Consider the following 20,622-nt stretch of genomic DNA (forward strand, 5'->3'; position numbering starts at 1 on the left):
TTGAATGATACCCCTAAAAGTTTTTATGTGGTAGTTAAGTTCATTGTGATTCTACTGTATATTAGTAATTAATTATTCCAATCAATAGGTTTGGTGTGAAACCAATCTACGCCGCTGCGCCAGCAAGCTTCATCGATTTGTGTGTGAGACCTGTGACAAAGCTTTCCCTTTAAATGCAGCATTAGACTTGCACAAGTCCACACATGACACTTCTGAAACCAAGGAAGAGTCTGTTTCCACCCAGCCTTCCAGTACAGAGTCCCCCACATCTGAGAAAAGTAGCTTCATGGGCTTTCTGGGTTTGCAACACATTTCTCAGGTCAAACCTGTACCCTCAGAGGACGATGTCTTGCAAGCAAAGCTAGACAGTATCCGAGTAATTCATGTGGAGCCATCATTGGTCCAAAAGGAGTCTAGCTTTCTTGGTGAGATTAGCTTGTCTCTGGTGGATCCATCATCTCTCCGGGGTCTGCCCCAGCATGAGGCACTCAAACTCCTTTCTTTACAGCCATTTCAGACTGGTTTTCTTGTCCAGCCAGACGGTGGGATGGTAGTAAAGCCAGTTTGTGGCGAGACTGGAATGGAACTGGCTGACATACAGCAGATCCTCAAAGTGGCTTCTGCTGCCCCAAACCAGATCAGTCTCCCTCCCTTGTCCAAGGCACCATGCAGTGCAGTGCAGTCAAACTACAAGCAGATGCCCCCACTTAAGCCAAAGCCTCTGGTGGCTCCCAGGACCAATATGACAACCTCCACTCCTCCTCCCCTTTTAAGCACCCAGCAGGCATCACTTGGTTGTATCAGCCCCAGTCTACCACCACCTGCTGGCCAGTTCCCAAAGGCTGCCAAGGAACTGTCTCCATCTTCATCTTCATCATCATCTACTTGCACCCAGGCTTCTGTTGAAAAAATGCAAATGGAAGCTGACTGCATGGGTGATGCCCACACTCCCATGGACACAGATGACCAACAAATTAAGCAGGCAGAAGACAAAATAAGGGAGCCATCTGGAAAGAAGGGAGCAGGTCGCAAAGGTTCATACCCTTGTCGCTTTTGTGACCAGGTATTTGCATATTCAGGGGTACTACAGGCACACATGCGTTATCATCTGGGTATCTTGCCCCACCAGTGCAATATTTGTGACTATGTTGCTCCTGACAAAGCCACACTGATTCGTCATCTGCGCACTCACAGTGGTGAGCGTCCTTACGTCTGCCGAGTCTGCCATTACCCATTCACTGTTAAAGCCAACTGTGAACGCCACCTTCGCAAGAAACACATGAAGAACACTCGTAAGGAAATTGAGAAAAATATCAAGTACGTTACCTCATCCACGTCGACGCCTGAAGAATTAGAACAAACTGGCTCAGGTGACACTGTCTGTCATTTATGTGGTGAGGACCTTAAGACCTACCGAGCCCTACAGGTCCATGTGCGTATCCACAATGGTTTCCAGAGAAAGCCATTTGAGTGTAAATGCTGTGGAGCGGCCTTTTTGGCCAAGCGTAACTGTATCCACCACCTACTGAAACAGCACTCTGAGATCAAAGAGCAGGACATAGAAGAGCATATAGCTACCATCACTGTTGCTCCATCTCAGACAAGCCCTAAACCTTCTCCACTCAATGGACTGCCACCAAGTGCTTTGCTTTGTCCCATTAAAATGGAGGATCTATGTATCTATAATGCAGATCAGGACCAACCGCTGGACTTCTCAAACAAAAACCGGGGAGGTAACAATGCTGGAAACATCACTGTTTCTCCTCGAATCAAGATGGAGTCTTCCACTTATGATGATTCCATGGAGCCCATTGATCTCTCTATTCCCAAGAATCCAGATAAAACGATAAAGTTAAATACTGATGCAGTGTTGCAAAAAGAAGTAAAAAAGGAGCAGACATTCCTTAACATAATGGATCACACACCTGTCCCGGGCCTGCAAACAGATAGAGCCATTGATGAGAAACTGCAGCAGCGTGGGTGCTACCAGCTTCCCACTGCCTTGACCGCCGTTGGTGTAACCAGTGCAGCAGGTCGTGCCTCGCGATTAAAACCCCTGCTACCTAAACCAAATTCTGCTGGTGTGAAGGAGCTCCCACCATTGGCCTCCATTGCCCAGATTATCTCTTCTGTCTCTGGTGCCCCCGACCTCCTGAAACGAGATAGTCCTAATGGCTGTCCTGATTCTGCCTCAGACACCTCAGCTGAGCAGTTTCCCCAAGAGGGATCCAAAAGGAGAAGCAATAAAAGACAAACCATCAACACGGCTAGGGAAAAGAGAGAAAAGCCTACAATGAACTCAACAGACCCTAGTGTTGACCTAGAGTCCAGTGGGGAATTTGCCAGTGTGGAGAAGATTCTGGCCACCAGTAATGCCAATAAATTTAGCACCTACTTAAAAACCAACATAATGGAACTAGAAAGGAAAGAAGAAGAGCAATCATGTAATGGTGACAAGAAGGAAGCAAAAGATGAAAAACAGATGCAAGCCAAGCAGACCCCACAGCCTCAGCAGTCCAAAGGGAAGAAGAATGCATACTCAAACTCTGTGCAAAAAATGACTTGCCCGTTCTGTCCCAGAGTCTTTCCATGGGCCAGCTCACTCCAACGCCACATGCTGACACACACAGGTAACATGCAAATACTCTCATTCAAAGATCTTTGAATGTCTGTATACTGAAATATCCTTTTATTTTTAAAAATAGTGATAGGTAAATTTAGCTTTTTTTACATGTGGCATAATTTGGTCAATTCGTTGTGTGGTTTAGGTCAAAAGCCGTACCCTTGCCCTAAATGCGAAGCCCTGTTCTCAACCAAGTCCAACTGTGAGCGCCATCTTTTGCGCAAGCACGGTGAAACCAATAGAATCCTCCGGCAAAATGGTGCATTACCTAAAGCCAAGGAGACAGAGGAGTGCTCACCAGAAAGTGCCGGTAAGGAGATAGAGTGAGATCTAAATTTTTATAACTGTTATCAAGACCAGTGTTCTGGAAATTATATGCAAAGGTTTGTGGTTAAAATTAACTAAAAATAAATGGTTAAAAGTAACGAAACTGGTCTGTAACTTTTATATATAAACAAATATATACATATAAACAAACTTAAGAATAGAAATCAGTGTTGCATACCGAGTCAGATTTGGAATTAAATGGGGACAAAATATGATATAGATACAGAACTTCCATGTTTATTGTCTGTAATTGTAAACTTTGTCAGATTGCTGCTTGTAAGATAATCAGTTTTTGAGAATATGTACATATTTTCTACAGTATGTTGTATGTTATGTCTTACACTTACTTTGGGATAAAACAAGATATGTGTACAGCAAATGCAAGAATAAATTCAATTATACATTAAAGTTAATGTAATGTCATCACAGGCATTGCTCATTTAATTTTCTTTACAGGCATTAAAATGTGACCCTAGATTTTATATCCTTACACTGGCAATGTTTAATGTATTTTAATTTTGTGTTTTAGAGAGCATGTCTGAAACGGAGCTCCCTAGCGGTGAGGCAATGGAGCTGACAAATTCTGGAGCTGAAAAGCCAGCTGCATCGGATGCTGAGAAACCCTCCCCAGCCAAACCCACAGAGGCAGCTGCAGTAAAGCCTCTCCTCCACCAGGGGGAGCCAGAACACCAAGATGTGCAAGAGTCGTTGAAGAGAAAAAGCACAGTTAATGATGACGATACCCACAGCAATAAGAGCCTGGACCTGAACTTTGCCAGCAAATTAATCGACTTTACATTCTCAGAGAGCGAACAACACGGGTCCTCTCTTGCAGTAGACAGTGATTCACATGAACCGGAAGAGTCCAAGCTGACCTGCAAGAGCTGCAACAAGAGCTTCAGATACCCCGCCACTCTGGCACGACATGAAAAAGTTCACGTGTTAGAAAGTACAGCCGACGTCACTAATGTGGACTCCAAAGTGGACGACGTGGCAGAGTCTTGTGAACCGAAAAAGGATGACGTAGAAGACGAGGTAGAGAAAGTGGAGCGAAACGGGATGGCGGAAAGTGAAGGAGCAGGAAGTGCGATGGACAGTGGCTCTGAGGACGACAGGGAGGAGAGGAGTGATGAAGAAGGAGCTGCGAGTGAACCAAAGAACTGTGAAGGGGGGGCTGAATTGTCTGGGGGCAAAACTGACAAGAGGAAGAAGATATGTGGGGTGTGTGGCAAACGCTTCTGGAGCCTTCAGGATCTGACAAGACATATGCGCTCTCACACAGGTAAGAGCAATTTGAATGAATACGGGCTCGAGCCTAGTCTCTGTTATAGCATAGATAACTTTCTAACGGATGCTTCAACCATCGTGTTTCGGCAGGTGAGCGGCCCTACAAGTGTCAGACCTGCGAGCGCACATTCACCCTGAAACACAGCCTGGTCAGGCACCAGCGTATCCACCAGAAACCCCGTGGTGCAGATGGAGACATGGGCAGAGCTGGAGAGGAGGAGGGATTCAGCGGGGGCTCGGGTAGTGAGAGGGAATCCAGCACGAACCCTCCATCTGAAAACGATCGTGAAAGCACGAAGGAAAAAGAGCACGAGTCTGCCTCCGCCACAAATAGGGAGCCGGAACATAATAAAGAAGCTTCCATCACAGACAATGTAGAAACCACACCAGCTATAGAGACACCCAAAGATCCTCCAGCAGAGGAACTAGCCTCAGATTCACCCACAGAGGTGGAGCAACCAGACGGATTTCTGCAAGACTTGCTGGAGATCCATTCCAAGCCTGATATTGAGCGCATCCTCCCTACCAGTGAGCCTCCTCTCCTCGGGGTGGAGTGAAAAGCGTAACTCCAGTGCGAGTGCCATACAATAAGTACTTTTGTACTGCAAAACATTTTTAAACAGCAACAAAAAGACCATTTACAAGTGCCTTGCTACTTTATTTTATTTTTTTTTTGCTATATCTTTATCTGCTACCAGATGATTTAGTTGATTTTTAGAGTATTTTATAAAAAACCTTTTTTTTTTGGAAAATGTCACATTTAAGCAATAAATAAATGAAACAATTTGGTATAATGATTTTTATATGATTAAGGGACTGAACAGAGTATGGTCATATGAGGTTGCAAACAAGCTGGCACATGGCTACTGAAACTACTGTGTGACGATTTGTGCATACGAATATAACTGGAATATGTACAACTGCGCTTATTTTTTAAAGGGCTGTTCATGGACTCAAATCCACCTTTCAGCTTTAGTGATAGAAAGGACTCCAGAATACCTGAAACAATTAATTGTATTCTGGCTTTTGTATGGCATAACAGAGGGCACGGCGAGTTGCAGAGGCTTCAGTCTGGAAGGCAAAGCTGCATTATGGGTAACCCTCTGAGTAGCGTGCAACAACATTCAGCATATAATATCTGGGCAATATTTGCCTTTAATAGCATGATTTTGTTTCCAGCTACGCTGACCATGTCAGACATCATGTTTTAAACTTTTTTTTGGGGGGGGGAGAAAGTCAAGGACAAGCTTTTTATTATTGATGGAAGTGCAGTGGTTTTTTTGTTGTTGTTGTTGGTTTTTTTTGTTTGTTTTTTTTTAATCTAAAGGGCTCAAGAAAAAGGGCTCTAGCTCCAGTATCACCTACAAAACACAAACAGATCTCAACAGAAGGAAAGTCCTGTGTCCAGGTTAAATGTCTTCCAAAACCCTTCTACTTCAGGCCTTACTTGTGTTTCTCCAGAGGTTTAACACAGGCCTCCTGCATCCAAATGCTAGTTTTTCTCATTACTTGAAAGTTGTCACCCTGCTGCCTCCTGTCTGGCTACGGCACCAGTTCCAGGACCATCATCCTTCTGAGCATCTCTCCTAATAGGATATCAGGTCAATCATATGATCACGTGTGGAGTTGGGTATTTCTGTCATTTTACTTTTCTCTCAAATGTGTAAACCTCAGACTCAAAGCGAACCTCAAAGAGCAGCAAACCGAACTGATTACGGCATTTTCCAGACCGGTCCTCGCTGACTGGACGAGTCCCATTTACCACAGTCACCTCCGGTGTTTTACAGGAAACAAAAACCTTTTTGAATTTGTGGTGTGAGCGCTAGGAAACAGAGTATTAGCAAGCGAGCATTTCTTTGACAGGTGTTGAGCAATCCGGTATTGGATGACGTATTTCCTCACCGCAGTGGCCACTGGCATAAGACTAATGTTGGATGAACTTGAATGAAAAATGCAATCTCTTACTCAGTCTGCGTGTTGTATTCTGAGACTCTGGTTCTCCTAATGCCTTTTCCTGGGTTGCTATGTGTGAGTGTGTTGCATGTATATCCGTGTGTGTGTGTGTATTCCTGTTGAGAATGCACACAGACTGTTTTAAATGTATTTATTGTAACCCAGTGTGGTTAAAGAAGTAAAAATATGGAGAAGCCATGTATTAATTATGCTGCAGAGAGAAATGTTTCAGATTCAGTACTTTATTAGCCCAGCTGATCTGGGTCTTCTTTTTCCCCTAGCAATAATCACTATTGATCCAAAGGCTTTATGTAGATGTTTTTAATGTTTTATAGACTCTATGGTCTACTTTCTCTCTTTTGTTGGCTATCATTATTATCATTATTATATCAGTTTGGATGAGATATGAGGTTTTTCTTTCTTACAAAAATATACAAGGCATATAAAACTGTGAAATGTATTGTTTTTTTCTTCTGGGTAAATCTTTAGGGTAGTTTTTGCATGTTAACCATTTTATGTTCTATTAAATGGGTATTTTTCTGTTCCTTCCTTCTCACACTGTCTAGCTCTCAGGGTTTTTACATGATGCTTATTTGAAATGTACCTTCCTGAGTTGCAAATATTCTCCCCAACTCTTGATTTTGGAGCAAGTCGAACTGTCAATCACTACTTCTAGCACTTGACTGTGAATTAAAACGAGTGGGTGGATATACTGAATCCATGCACACCCACATTCCTCTCATCACTTTGCTTATTTTCTGGTTTTTTTTTTTGTTTTGTTTTTTTTCCTGGTTGTTTTCTTCCTGGTTCCTTCATGCCCTTTTCTCCTTCCCCTATGGCAAAAACTAGAAATCAGTACAGTCTTGCCACCTACAGATTGATATTAAAGGGAGCTTCGCGTCGCTGCTACACACAAAAAGTAATTCTACTGGACTTGAACAGAACCAGAATCCTTGATAGTATTTTGGTACACTACTCCTGCTCTTCACATGAGTGCTTTTGAAATCAGAAATTTAAGCTGTTCTGTATCAAACCTTTTAAAGCAATAAAATTGTATTAATGCAAAATGTTTCATGTGTCAGCTTTGGTTATAAATTTCTGTTTGGTACAGTTTTCCCCCCCCCTCTAACAGGACCATAGGCATATCAGGCTGTTGTGGCTTAGGGACTAAGACGCTTGGGGTGCTATAATGTTACTCTGACTCCTAATATGAGAAGAAAGGAATTCCAGTGTACTTATAAAACAAATACATTTAGTTAGAGTTGTTCGGCTGGCTGACAGGATCTACAGGGTGTCTCGAAAGTCTCCATGCATAGGGGAAATTAACCCTCTTTTTTTTTTTTTTAAGTAAAATGTCTTCTAAACTTTTTCATACTTCTCTATATTTTTCAGACAGCCTTTAAGCATGCCTTTGACAAAAGAACGTATTGAAATCATTCTCATGGCTGGTTCTGCAAGATGCTCAATAAAATGTACAGGTCATTTCCTTATAAAACTGAACTAATTGTACTGGAGACTATTAATACAATTTTTTTTTAAAGCAAAGGGTTGTCACCTAAAATATCAGCTTTGTTTCATTTATTTCTGATTACTGCTCTTATAGTTTTTTTTTTTTTTTAATATAGGAACATTTAATTTCATTTTTGGTGAAGGCATCTTTGCTCTTCAGCATCTCTTTGTGTGTGCCTAAGACTGTACAGTGTCTTGTATATATAAATCAATGACTCTGGAACCTAGATCTATCTATCTATCTATCTATCTATCTATGTATCTAGGATTTGGATATTTATTATTGTTTATTATTTGTATATTTTGTTATTTCTATACATCTAGTAAATTTCTTTTGGTACAAAATCAGAGGTGCCCTACTGCAGGGGTTCCCAAACTTTTCCAGGGCAAGGCCCCCCAAATGGCATTAACATTTGACCGAGGCCCCCCTTTTGCAAGATGTCTTTAAAACACATTAAAAATACAGACTTCTGAATATATCCCCCTTTTTATTAATCATTAATAATAATAACATCTTTACATTACATTAGGAATTGATTGTGTGTATGTGTGTGGTTGTCTGAGAGTGAGAAAGAGAAAACATGCTAGTGGGAGGGATGGGCACACCAAATTGTTGAGGCCCCCCGGGTGCCCCCTGGCGGCACCCACTTTGAAAACCACTGCCCTACTGTACAAATGGTCTAAAATCAGCCCTACTTCCACTTCACTTTTCATTTTGGCGCCCCCTGGTGAATATAAGACACTGCTGAAATAATCGACAACATCAAGTAATCTCGAGGCTTTGCTTTTTTATTACTTGTTAAACATATGCTGATATACTTCAACACTATAAATACACGCATAATGATATGAGACGGAATATTATGTACTAATTAATAGGTAAATGCAAAAAAAAGAGAGAGGAAAATGTCTTGATTGTGATTGGCATTCTGAAAGTAGCTCCATGGAAAGGGATCATTTCATTGAGCGGTGGTTAATAGGCGGGACGTGACGTCTAATACATGGTCTGTTGCTGATTTTTTTTATACATTTGTTATCTATTTTATATAGATTTAAAACAATATCTATATTGAATATTCATGTTAGCAGGTGTTTTCCCATTAATTAATTTACAAATCAATTAATTAACTTAAATCAGTATTAAATCTAGAGGTAGTAAAATTTCATCTTAGTACACAAAGTTTCGAGAGAAACAAGACGTTTCGACAAAACAAATCCTTAATCTGCAACCAAAGTATTTCTGAGGCTATAGGAGGTGAAACCAGCAGGTAGCTTATTCCCAGTGGTTGATGGTGTAACAGTTTTTCCATAGATTTTTCCATTTAAGGCTGTTTTTTTTTCCATATGTTTCCTCACATAAGCTCTACTAACAACAAACAACAGTCAAAACAGAGATATAAGTTATGTCCAGTGGTAGAGTGTCTTGGCTGTGGAAAGCAGAAATCTTTAATTCTTACGGTACACAGATGTTCAGTGAAACGATCATCCAGTCTCCTCTTGGTTTAACGGATATACAACAGATTGCATGTCAATAAACAACTCCTGCAGTGATGCATGGTTACCAGTGTGTAGCAAATGTTTTTATACTGCCACCAGTTTTTATTGATATTTCAGCTTTGACCTGTCAGTATTGCGTCCTCCAGAATCACCCTCACCCTTCATTAAATCACTATACACAATAAACATGTTCATTCATTCATCTTCAGTAAGCGTTTTATCCTGGTCAGGTGTGCGGTGGAGCTCAAGTATATCCCAGTAACACTGCATGCAAGCTGAGAGAACTCCCCCGGATGGGATGCCAGTACACTGCAGGGCCCCAAGTACACACACATTCATACACTATTTCATACCAAGGGCCGATTTATTGTAGCCAATACACCTACCAATAGTGTAGACAATAAACCGGAGAACCTGGAGGAAACCCAGGCAGACACAAGGAAAACATGTGAAACCTCCCTAGCTGATCAGGATCGAATCAGAGAACCTGGAACTGTGAGGCAACATGATGCTCTTAACATAGCACACACCAAATTAAAATTTACACTTAAAAATGAGAACAAACTAACTGCAATCTAAGAGAGAGAGAAAAAAGAACACTTATATTACACCTACTTACTAAATTGATAGTATTTACTCCCAAGCAATATGTGACAAAATGACTGACAGCTTTACAGTTAATATTCTTGAAAGGTGGATATTTATTCTCATTACTTATAATTATATTTATTCTCACTATTTGTACATGCTTTCAGATTTATTTTTTAAATAGACCTAGTACTTTTCTTTTGGTAGAAAATTAACATATTTCTAACAACTAGTTAACAAACTAAAATCCAGATAAATAACACAGAAATCCAGAATTAAAAACAAACAATCAAACAAACAAACAAAAAACAATCTCATAAAGATTTGCAAATATTATTGACACTTCTAAGAAATATTTTAAATAAATGCCAAAAAATATATATTTTCAAAAGCATTTGAAAGGAATTTCCTTCTTACTATTTGTACATATTTACAGATAATAATAATAAAAAGACATAGATCTAGTACTTTTCTTTTGGTACAAAATCAACTCAATAATAATTCTAACAGGTAGATAATGAGAAAATAAATAAATACATTTCTGAATCCCAAAATGGTTCCCTGCCTACAGAGGTGCCCTGCATAAGGGTATAAAATCTCGCCTACATCCAGTCTGACCAGAGGACGCTCGGGCTCTCACTTTGGCACCCCCTGGTGGATATTTAGTTTTAATTAAATTACACGCCTTTTAATAATAATAATAATAATAATAATAATAATAATAATAATAATTATTATTATTATTATTATTATTATTATTATTATTATTATTATTATTAGAAACATAATTTTTTATGTTTATATTTTACAGGATACATTTACTTACTAATCAATACGAAAATGTACTGTAATAATAATAATAATAATAATAATAATAATAATAATAAACCACAAGTGTGTCTTTTGTTGCTTGACTGTGATTGGCCTTCTTAAAGCTGTTGCAGGGTTCCATGGAAACGGATCATTCCATCTAGCGGTGGTTAATGGTGGAATGGGGGTGGGGGGTGGGGGGAGAGCAGATGTTCAACAGACTGTAATTGTTCATAACTTGTTGGTTCACAATAATGTTTTAATTCTTCATTTATTTTTGACCTATCTAGATCTTTATATATTTATCTTTTAAATGAATATATCTGTACATTGCTGAAGCTATTCATTTAGTTAGCAGGGCATTCATCCATCCATATATCCATCTCTGCAGACAAAACTTCACTACTATTAACTACACACTGTTAAATGTAGATGTAATAAAAATTCAGTTCACAAGTACACAAGCAGAAATTATGTTTTGGACAAAGTCTGTCATCACCTGTGCTTCTGAGGCTGAAATCAGTAGATATATGGCTGTAAGCTCTGACACTGTTAATGAGATCTACCATAGCAACAACTGGCAATGCCAACAGGGATGTCAAAATCTGATCCATTGGAGTGAATGCACCTTAAATCACAGATATTTTCTTCATGCCCTTGTTTCTCTTACTGTTCACTGCTGCAGTATACTACGGAAATTTCCAGTGTGGAACACTTGGAGAAAGGCTAGCTTGACTGCCCACGTGTCCCACCTTTCCCGGCTATCCTGACCTGCCTGATCCATCCTGATGCCCTACTTCTGGTTGAAGTTCTCATCATTGGAAGTTACACGCTGCTGCTGAGGATGGCCACACATGGTGCAGCCTAAAGATCATTGAGATTACTGAGGATGGTACCACTTAAAAACAATCAAGATGGCTTTGGACCTCAATTCAAATGAACAGTTATGTTATGATGGCTAGGACTACAATTGCTATTACAGCCTTAGCGCTGCAATTATCACAATCAGTTTTGCATTCAAGACTCATTCAGTGAACAGTGGAGAAGTTCAACAAAACAGACTTCATGTAAAAACTGTAATGAATTTTCCTGGTTACACAGCTGCACTATTTGAACATGTTGTATTAGCACATTTACAGAAGGGATTTATTTATAATTGTACCCATATAATATAATCCGTTATAATTTGTTGTCACCTAGATGAGGATGGGTTCCCTTTTGAGTCTGGTTCCTCTTAAGGTTTCTTCTTCATACCTTCTCAGGGAGTTTTTCCTCACCACCGTCACCTCTGGCTTGCTCATTAGGGACAAATTAATACATTTAAAATCTATATCCTGAATTTATATATTTCTGTAAAGCTGCTTTGGGACAATGTCTTCTGAGTGTTCTGAGGTCTTCAGAAATCTACTTTGTGCATGCCAAGGTACACTTCCACAAACATATGTTGTGAAGATCAGTCTTTCCTAGATCCAACTTCTTTAAATAAAAACAGGGCACTCACTCACACCTGACTCTAATTTCACCTTTAAATTAATTGCTAATCCTAGAGGTTCACATACTTTTGCCACTCACAGATATAAAATATTGGATAATTTTCCTCAATAAATAAATGACAAAGTATAATTGTCTCATTTGTTTTAATTAGATTCTCCTTATCTAATTTAGAAAGATTTTCTAAAGGGTTTGCATACTTTCTAGCACCTCTCTCTCTCTCTCTCTCTCTCTCTCTCTCTCTCTCTCTGTGTGTGTGTTTTGCTGGAAGGTTCTGACCATGATTATGATATATATTTGTCCGGTCACCCTGTTAGCTGTGGTTCAGTTGGTTGTTGACAACAAATCAATCATTGTGATGCAATCTTCTTCTTATTTTTTTTGTTTAAGAATATTGGGAAACTTATTGATTCCCCTGTCATTTATACTTTACTCCATCCATTTTGTGCAATGCACCAGGTCCACTGGCAGCAAAACAGCCCTAGAGCATAATTCTACCACCACCATGCTTAATGGTTGGTACCATGTTCTTTACTCCTCCAAACATACCTCTGGTCATTGTGGCCACACAACTCAATCTTTGTCTCATCTGACTATAAAACTTTCCTCCAGAAGGCTTTTTCTTTGTTCATATGGTCAGCTGCAAACTTTAAATGGTCTTGAAGGTGTCGAGTTTGGAGCAGGTGCTTCTTTCTTGAACAGCAGCCTTTCAGTCCATGGTGATGTAAAACTCACTTGACTGTAGACAGTGACACTGATTTTCCAGAAGCTTCCAGTTCATGGCAGGCCTGTGCCTTGGTGGTTCCTGGGTTTTTCCTGACTATCCGAACCAATTTCCTCTCAGCTGAGGGTGATAATTTGGGTCTTCTTCCAGACCTTGGCAAAGTGGCTACACTTCTCAATAACCTGTACTTATGTACAATTGTTTGAACTGATGATCTCGGAATCTGCAATTGTTTAGAAATGGCTCCAAGAAATGGTGTAAATCCACCATCTTCTTTTTCAGATCTGCACTGTGCTCCTTGGACTTTCCCATAGTACTGTGTGTTGGTCAATCCCATAAAACAAACCCTTTTTATGTTGGCACAGAGAAGAAGATCATGATCACTAAATTAAAGGGCATTTCGAAACTTTCAACACCACTGAATTAATAATCTCAGTGTTTGTATGTATATTTTTGACCCTGTATGTATAATTTTGATCCTATGTTGATTACAGAAAATCCCAAATGAATTAAAACTACTTGTTGTTGTTATTTATTTATTATTATTATTTTTTTATTAAAGATATTATACCATCATTCTGCCCCAGAAAAAGAACATTCCAAAGAAATTATTGAAAGCCCAATATTGCCACAACATTCATGTCCATGATGAGTGTATGTAAACTTCCGACTGCAACTGTATAACCAATCACACAAATATGCATGCTTTAGAACAATGGGAGGAAACCAGAGAACCTGGAGGAAACCCACACAAACACGAGAACATGTGAAACGCTATACATTCAGCAACCTGAACTCAGGATGGAACCCCAGACCCTGGAACTGTGAAGTATCAACACTACTCACTATGCTGCTGTGCTTTTAATTCATTTTTTGGTTACTAATTAAAACTGTCATGGTCTTGAGCTCATCTATAAAGCCTCTTCCCGAGTGCCACATCTGCGACTCATCATCATCTATCAAAACAACACATACACCATGCTTTAAAGGAAGATTTATTTTTGTTTAAAGCTGTCTCTCTAGTAATCACAGGATCCAGCCTGCTTGTGGTAATGAATTGTGGGATTATTTTTTAAGACAGAGTTGCATATTTTTTTTAAACATACATTTGAAAGTATACAGTGATAAGATCATAGTAATATGATCATTGTGATTTGTAGGTAAAGGGGGAATGAACTTCTTATTTATCATTTGCAGACTGTGTGTAGTGCATGAGTAGTGATTGAAGTCCTGTTCATTTCTGCTAAAACAGGAAGTGAATGAAGACAGATGTGTTCTATCACTAAAGGAGAGGAGGTAGAATTTTAGTCTTGGAAATGGCTGAAACATATAGGATATATCATTCATTTTATATTTCTCTTGCAAGTCATACATTTTATAGTAGGGTTTCTCTTATTGACCACATTGTCATGTAGATCAACCAATATTAGGCTATATAACTGAACTATCATTTAAATCCAACCGAAAAATTATATTGAAGTAATATTTTAAGCTACTCCATTTTTCCCCCCTTCTTCTTCACTGAACCAGAATGTGGAAATGACTAGTCGCACTAACAAATTGCTCATAACGAGTACATAGCACTTGCAAGCTTTTGTTTTTGTTTAACAGAGAACTATTCGGGCGATTGAACACGCTTTAGTGTAATTAAAATTCATGTACCATGGAAAATGAATGAATTAATTTGCACAGTAGGATGTATGTGAGGGGTAATGGGACTTCAAGTCCACTAGGTGGCACACAGGTAATAGAATGAGACCTCACAGCAGACTACTGCTTTTTTTCTTTTTCATTTTAAGCTTATTTGTAACCAGCTCCTGGCTCATGTTTATCATTATGTCCTGGCTTGTGTGTAATAATTGAGAACATTAGTCTTTCCCTCTCCCGCAGAATTACATTTTGAGGACAAATGGGCAACAAATACCCTACACTCGGGACCAAGACTGGTTCAGTTATGACTTGACCTTTAGAAGTGAAGAAATAGAGTTTGGATTACAGATGCATCTACAGTTCCTACAAGTCTTATTGATCTAAATGTTTCTTATTTCAAGTAATAGATGATATGATCCCTTCCTCTCCTCTGTCTTCATTTTGCAGTTGGACGTGCTTGCTGAAAATATATGGCAGGCTCAGAGAAAGTGCAAACAGCTGATTGTTGAATGGTATAAAGGACTTTGAGAAGCTATAAGGACGAACAACCTGAAACACCAATGCTGGTTTTACAAGGGCTAGAGTATAAGTAAATATTTTAAACCTAAGAGAGAACCTAAGTAAATAAATAGTTGTATATTTTTTATGCTGGTATACTGTATAGTGCGATACTAGTATTTACACTCACTTTAATAGGAACACAGGTACATCTGCACATTCATGCAATTACCCAGTCAGCCAATCATGTAGCAGCAGTGCAATGCATACATTTATGCAAATACAGGTGAAGAGCTTCACTTAATGTTCCCAACAAATATCAAAATGGGGTAAGAATTGTGATCTCATTGACTTATTGACTGTGGTATGTTTGTGCTAGATGCTGGTTTGAGTATTTCATAAAATCTCCTGGATTTTCATATACAGCAGTACCTACAATGAGTTTACAAATAATAGTCTGGAAAAACAAACAAACAAAAGCATCTGCAGGTGGACATGCCTTGTTGATGAGAGATGCCAGAGGAAAAGGGCCAGACTGGTTCAAGCTGACAGGAAGGTTACGGCAATTCAATGAAGCACTCTTTACAACTGTGGTGAAAAGAAAAGTATCTCAGAATGCACAACATGTCAAACATCTCTTGAGGCAGATGGACTTCAACAGCAGATGATGTGCCATGAACAGGAATTTCAGACAGTGGGCACAGGCTCACCGAAACTTGGCAGTTTAAGATTCGAAAAAGACAAGGTGATGTTTTTCTAATGGTCAGCTATCCGGCTTCAGACTGGTACGGGATGCTCAGTACACCACTAAAATTTTATGAGACTGCTTAAATCTCAGAGAAATACAGTACACATCAGTTGCCATGAGTGTAGGTGTGTGTTTCTGGGGAGTTGCTCTGATCAGTAGGTGGAAGCAAATAATGACATTACAGTACATTTCTAGGATGTGGAAAGGAATTTATGGATGGAAATTCAAAAATTTTAAGTAACATATACATTCATGTCATACTAAATAGTATGCCAAATATATATATATATTTTTTTACCATTTAACCAAATAATTAATTCACACTTTCAGTAACTTCTATATTCTGGTCAGGGTGGCAGTGAATCCAGAGCCTAGCTAGGTTTGAGGCAGGAATAGACCTTGGATGGGATGCCAGTCCACTGCAGGGCACCATGCACACACATTCACCTACTGACACATTGACACATATGGGTAAATTGTCTTAACCAGTCCACTTACAGGTGTTTTATTGGGAGTTTTGAGAAAACCAGAGATCCTGGAGAAAACCTGTTAGAGATAAGGAATCTCAGATTATGTCCTTCAGTCCTCTGTCCTTTTAGCCTTTTTACTTCTCTTACCTTTTACTTCTGTGCTATGAGCGAGAAAGTGTGACTGACCACAGAGTATTCAGGCCTGGAGAGTCTAAATGAACACACACTGACACATACTCTTCACAGAGACGTCTGGTTTATTCGTGCAGAACAGGAGTATTTATACACATAGATAAGCAGCAGTGCATGGGCGTGTTTCTATTTGTGCAGGTGCTAGACAGATTCAGACAAAGCACACAACACAGACTCATACTACAAAAATAAGTCTTTTCAAGGTATAAAAAATACATGTGTCAGCTATAATAAAGGATGGTAGTTGATCAGCTTATTCAAAGAGGTAATTAATTGAATACATTCATCATAGGTATTTGATAGAAGTTCATAATATAATATAATACATGATATAAGAGAATCTCCTTCAAAACCCATGTGGAGAACATGCACAGAACTTCAACATTTGATAACCTGAGCTCAAGAACAAACTGGAGATCCAGAAGTTGCGAGGCAGCATTGCTGCCCATGGCACCACCAGGCTGCCCACTAAATCCATCCATCCATCCTTTTGCCATACCGTTTTCCCTAGACAGGGTCACGGGGAGCCTGGAGCCTATCTCGGGAACTCAGGGAAAAACGTGGGGGGCACACTGGACGGGGTACCAACCCATCGCGGGGCACAACTGCACACACATTCACACACCCATTCAAATACTACAGACAATTTGGAAATGTCAATCAGCCTACAATACATGTCTTTGGACTAGGGGAGGAAACACACAGGGCAGAGGCGGAATTTGAATCACCAACCTTAGAGGTGCGAGGCAAATGTGCTAACCACTAAGCTTGGGTTAGTGTCAGTGTAGAGTTTTGCTTCTCATCCCCATGTCCATGTGGGTTCACCTCCTAAAAACATGTTAGGTGGACTGGCTACTTTATATTGCTCCTAGGTGTGAACGAGTGTGTGATTGTGTGTGCGCATGGTGCTCTGGTGTCAATTCAGGTGTCACACCCAGCGTTCTCAAGATACACAGCGGCCCGGACCGGGATAACGCACTTAATGGAAATAAATGAATTAATTAATAGAAAAATGACAGGTAACCGTTTGCCTTGGGCCAAAGAGAGACAACAGCTTGGAGTGAAAACAAACCTTGTAAAAATGAATTAACTTCACTGTCTTTTTAATGAAGGTGAGAAATTACTTCTTACAGTGAAGTTGACAGACGGGAATATAATAACTGTGGTGTAATTTGAATGTCACAAACAAAAAAGAGCCATTTTCTGAACTGCAAATAACCATTTAAGCACGCAACATTGTCACAGTTCTATAAAAACACTGACTTTAAGGGGAAAAACAATTAAGAACCCTTTTTCCACCAGACGTTTGCTCTTCCAGATGCTGTTGATGCAAGGGTGCGCGCACGCACACACACACACACACACACACACACACACACACACACACACACACTTGCAGCTAAGTGTCTTGTTGCCCAGCCTCTTGACAGACAGATGGGGGTTGAAGCTGTTCTGGGTTTTGGGTGATTGCTCCTGCCACTCAGCTCATTTCCCAATCACTGCAGCTGCAACTGAGCTTCAAATAACTTCAGTCCACTGTCAGTACAGAGCTAGGATCGATGTTATTGAATATAAAATGGCCTCACGGTAAAAGGAGTAAAAGTAGAAAACTAAAGCAAAGTTACCACTTTGTTAAGTTTATGGAGACTCTCAGTAAAAATGTGTCTGCAGCCAATTGTGGCATATCAGATATTTATGAACTCAATTAAGGAACAAGGTATAAGGTCACAAAGTATGTGGAAGAAACATAGTGCCATAAGGAGATCAGAGTTTTAGTGAGGTTCACACTGCAGAAATGTGACTCACTTCATTTTTAACAAACAAAAGTTTTGGAGACTTTCTGACCCCAAGACGCAACTAACTTCTGCAATTCTCCTTGGAGATTTTTCGGCCACTCGAACCATCCTCTTCACAGTGCGCTGAGACAATAAAGACACACGTCCAATTCCAGGTTGATTCATAACATTTCCAGTTGATTGGAACTTCTTAAGTATCGCCCTGATGGTGGAAATGGGCATTTTCAATGCTTGTGCTATTTTCTTATAGCTACTTTCCTTTTTGTGAAGCTCAACAACCTTTTGCCGCACATCACAGCTATATTCCTTGGTCTTACCCATTGTTATGAATGACTAAGGGAATTTGGCATATGTGTTACCTTATATTTATACCCCTGTGAAACAGGAAGTCAAAGTTGAACAATTTCCTGTTCCTAGTCACCCAGGTGTACTAAAAAAATATACTTCAAATATATTTTTCTCATATGAATTAATAGGGGTGCCAATAATTGGTGCCTATATTTAACAAAGATTTTTTTTTCATAAACCTGTGTTGTGTTTGTAATCGTTTGATATCCATGAGAGCAGAGTATTTTTGTGAATTTATTTAACAAAAGATCAAAGGGTTAAACAATAAAGACAATTTTTCACAGCCTTATTTGCTCATATTTACCAAGGGTGCCAATATTAATGGAGGGCACTGTAGCCAGCATGGTTCGATATGAACCCTTTCTGATATGGGAACATTACCGCTAAGGTTAAAAAGCGCTATATAAGTGCAGACCATTTACCATGTACCATTCTGTAATGTATCTGTTCTATCTTTCCATCCGTCTTTCTTTCTGTTATTCTGTTTGTCGTTTTTCACTGAAACTGTTTCACATGCAGAAAACAACAAATTCCTTTCTCCCATTCTGTACCAAAACCATTCCCATGGCACATCACTTCCGGGAGAAGAAATAATTTTTCACACCTGAATGGAGACTGAGGATATGCTGCTGTTTTCAAAACACAATCTCAGACAAGGCAGGTTAATTCTGCAAGATACATGCGACTGTATAACGAATGAGAATGTGAGTGTAAAACAGAACAGAGATGGTTTGTGTGAGTGTGTGAGTGTGTGTGTGTGTGTGTCTCTGTGTGTGTGTGTGTGTGTGTCTGTCACCGGAGCGTTAAGAAAAGTGTGTATAAGCACTTTCTCAGCACCTGTCAAACCTGTTCTCCAGCTGCATCTGCTCTCCCTGGTGTCTTTCAGCTGTCACTTATATGTTTCCAAACTACCTCACATAACACAAAACTTACCCTGCACTCCTTTTCTCTCTGCAATCCACTTCTGCCTGGCACACACACAACACACACACACACACACAACACACACACACACACACAGCACACACACACGTTTGTCCTACAATCCTTGTGAGGTCCTTCCACTGGTATAAATATTAATGCTGTGCCAACACATAAACCAAATCATCACCTTGACTTCTGTAACCAAAAGGAAACCATTTGTCTCTTGAAGCACACCCACACACCCACCCACACACACACACACACTCACACTCACACTCTAATGCTCTAACATATGCATTGCTGTCTCGTATCTCTTATCTCCTGAGCATACCATCTTGCTTGTATCTCCCATATACATTATTTCTGTCTTAGCCTGAGGTGGGATTTCCTTTACCCTACTCAGTCTGGTATTCACTTCATTCCCGTAGCTCTTTGTGCAGAAAGTAGTTTGCTCTCATTGCTACAGCACAAACTCCTGATGTTCGTAATATTTTATAGGATTCGACATCTCCAACTTTGTGATATATGAATAAAGCTGTTACCGTCCCAAAGGCGAAAGACAAAAGTCTGCTGTGCTCATATCAAATTTGAGTTTTCTCTTAACTGATTTCCAACTTTACACAACAAGTCAGCATAATTTTCTGTCGGTATAATTTGGCCAAAATGGCCACATCAGCATATAAACATGGTAGCGATCAGAACATCTGCCTTTCTTTTATAGTTGTTTTTATTTATTTATTTTTTTTCTAATTTGACTTTAATGAAGCAATTGGTGAGATATGATCTGATCACTGTGAGACAAAATATGACAAGATATTTGAGACAGTTATTGTTTACTGATATTTTTACTGCAAGTGGAACTAAAATGGTTTCTAAACACTTCATTTAAAGCTAGTGTTCATAAGGCTACGTTTTTCATGTATTATTTTTTCATGTACTTCCATTCGATTTTAATACATTTAGTTACATATATTTTAATGTTTTATATTATTATTTTATTTTATGTTACTGCAATTATTTGTTAAATGTTATCAATTGTCTATGTGCACAAATACTATTTTACTTTTCCTTTAATTTCTGTTTTTTTCACGCCATAAAGCAATTTATGAAAGGATAAATGTTTATTATTATTATTCCATCCATTCATCCATCCACCCATCCATCCATCCATCCATCCATCCAACTAT

The 20,622-nt window shown here is 39.4% G+C and overlaps 1 protein-coding gene across 7 annotated transcripts in view; it reads left to right on the forward strand.

Annotated features, from left to right (window-relative positions):
• rreb1a (ras responsive element binding protein 1a) overlaps positions 1–7,257 on the forward strand; it is a 59,362-nt gene extending 52,105 nt beyond the window's left edge. For 5 of the 7 annotated variants that reach the window (XM_017480289.3, XM_017480297.3, XM_017480306.3 and 2 more), the window contains 4 exons: positions 89–2,630; positions 2,769–2,933; positions 3,480–4,232; positions 4,328–7,257. In XM_017480289.3, the coding sequence (XP_017335778.2) occupies positions 89–2,630; positions 2,769–2,933; positions 3,480–4,232; positions 4,328–4,794 (3,927 nt within the window). In that variant the 3' untranslated portion in view covers positions 4,795–7,257. The remainder of the gene's footprint in view (positions 1–88; positions 2,631–2,768; positions 2,934–3,479; positions 4,233–4,327) is intronic. The other 2 variants (XM_017480310.3, XM_017480327.3) reach the window with 1 other exon arrangement.
• The last annotated feature ends 13,365 nt before the right edge of the window (positions 7,258–20,622 follow it).

The sequence above is a fragment of the Ictalurus punctatus genome, chromosome 1, assembly GCF_001660625.3.
Source record: "Ictalurus punctatus breed USDA103 chromosome 1, Coco_2.0, whole genome shotgun sequence".
NCBI classification, from domain to species: Eukaryota; Metazoa; Chordata; class Actinopteri; order Siluriformes; family Ictaluridae; genus Ictalurus; species Ictalurus punctatus.